Below are 1817 nucleotides of genomic sequence, written 5' to 3'. Positions count from 1 at the left end.
TTTGGTATCCAGGTGAGTGATACAGGCCCTCTGGGCCTCTTGTTACAAATATATTTTCAATGTGAAGGGAAAAAACTTTCAAATAGCTGGTGATTTTAAAGTCTCTCATAATCAGACATCACACACACAAACTGCTCCACTGAATCACCAAGTAATGACATATTTAACACTTGACAGTAAATGAAACTTTAACTGCTAAAACTGTTCATCACTATCGCAGGTGCATGAATGAAGATAGTCAACATGAATTTTCAGATTGAAAAGCTGATTATCATGTCTATATGAATATTCAATGGGATCTGTTTTCACTTTTCAGAACTGTCCTCACTTACTATCCTTTAAATGTCGTTTTTTTTTTTTATAGAAAAGCATAAAAGAACCCCACAAAAATACCTAATTTTACATTATTTTCTTGTAGAATTTTGGCTTTTAAATTGTTAGGCAATTTTCTTGCTCTGGACTCTGCCCCTGCCTGAGAAAGGGAACAATATAAATTAAAAAAATTGTTTGGTTTTGGTCATGGATTGTGAACTCAGTACTGCCGCTTTTATAAAGATTTGAAAAAGTGAATTGTTTACCATAAAATAAGAGCGAATCCAGACAATTTTACAAGGCTTTTGCAACTGGTCACATGTGACTTAGTTTCTGGTAACCTAAAAGCTTCTTCTGAAGAAATAAGATTCACGTATCTTAAATTCATTGTTGACTTTAGCCCTTGAAGAAGGCAAGGAGGCTGAAATGTTGGGAGAGAATGACAATTCTTTATCAGATTTTTTTTTGAGTTTTCCATTTTTCAAAATGGTTCCTGTTATGGGACCTATCAAAGCCAATGTTTCCATCATCCTATGTGCTTTATACACCGACTATTGTATACGTACCTGTCCTTCTGACCTTGTTCTTTGGTCTACTTTTGTCTTTGAAATCCATCCCCTGTTGATGAGTATTTTTTCTCTGAAATGATATACATGTTTACACTTTATATATCTTCTGTATCTTCTATTTCTTCGTCGATTATACCGTGGATAACGAGAAGGTATACAGAGTTCACACTGGTTAAGTAAATATCCAGGAAAAAGTGCGAACAACACGGCAAATCTCTTTGAAACGGTGCATGTTGCTCCAATAAATTCAGACGTTTGGAAGAGATTTGCCGTGTTTTCCCACTTTTTCCTGGAATTGTACACTCAATAAGATAGTTTTATTAAGTTTGTCTGAGGTAGGCATGGAGGATATGAAAATCCGACACAGGGTGTGTAGTATACAGATCAGGGACTGAGGTCAATTATACAAAAAGTGAAGAAATTTCATCTCCTCCATACCTACAAATGATTGATTCATTTTCTTCTACTTCTTGGACCCTGAGGTACAGAGTTACACGGGATATGTTATCCAGCAGTGAGTCGATACATCCATCTAGATGTTTCATAATGAAATAAATGAGAGGTTCCTGAGTTATGCCCCAGACAAAGATATAGGATAAAGAGGTGGACTAATAAAAAGACAAGGCCCAAGTTTTATTAGTAGGGGTAGCCATACTGATATAAATAGAACTCACTTTCTGTCTTTGAGATTAAACGGTGTAACAACCAGCATTCCACCTCGACTCGGTGTGACCCCCATGCCCTTCACCTCAGAACTTTTTATGTCCTGGACGTTGGGACGTGGGTAGATATATCGCTCCATCTGGTGGTCAAATTCTCCTAGGACTCTCACAGGTGTGTACTCCATGTCTGTATCTGTCAGTTCCTCTAAACTAACAAACAAATAGGTACCTGTTACATAACAAACTAACAAACAAATAGGTATCTGTTACATAA

At 36.6% G+C, this 1817-nt stretch overlaps 1 protein-coding gene across 1 annotated transcript; it reads right to left on the bottom strand.

Moving 5' to 3' along the window:
* Nucleotides 1-831: 831 nt before the first annotated feature.
* Nucleotides 832-1747, bottom strand: LOC110445046 (surfeit locus protein 1-like). The gene is made up of 2 exons (XM_021489403.1): nt 1556-1747; nt 832-951 (listed from the first exon to the last, which is right to left on the bottom strand). Exons 1-2 carry the CDS (start codon nt 1726-1728, stop codon nt 864-866), a joined length of 261 nt encoding a protein of 86 aa, XP_021345078.1. The 5' UTR covers nt 1729-1747; the 3' UTR covers nt 832-863.
* Nucleotides 1748-1817: the final 70 nt, after the last annotated feature.

This window comes from Mizuhopecten yessoensis, unplaced genomic scaffold, assembly GCF_002113885.1.
Source record: "Mizuhopecten yessoensis strain PY_sf001 unplaced genomic scaffold, ASM211388v2 hete_36015510, whole genome shotgun sequence".
Classification (NCBI taxonomy): Eukaryota; Metazoa; Mollusca; class Bivalvia; order Pectinida; family Pectinidae; genus Mizuhopecten; species Mizuhopecten yessoensis.
Note: the sequence above shows the minus strand (reverse complement) of the source record. Positions and strands in the feature narration are given on the sequence as shown.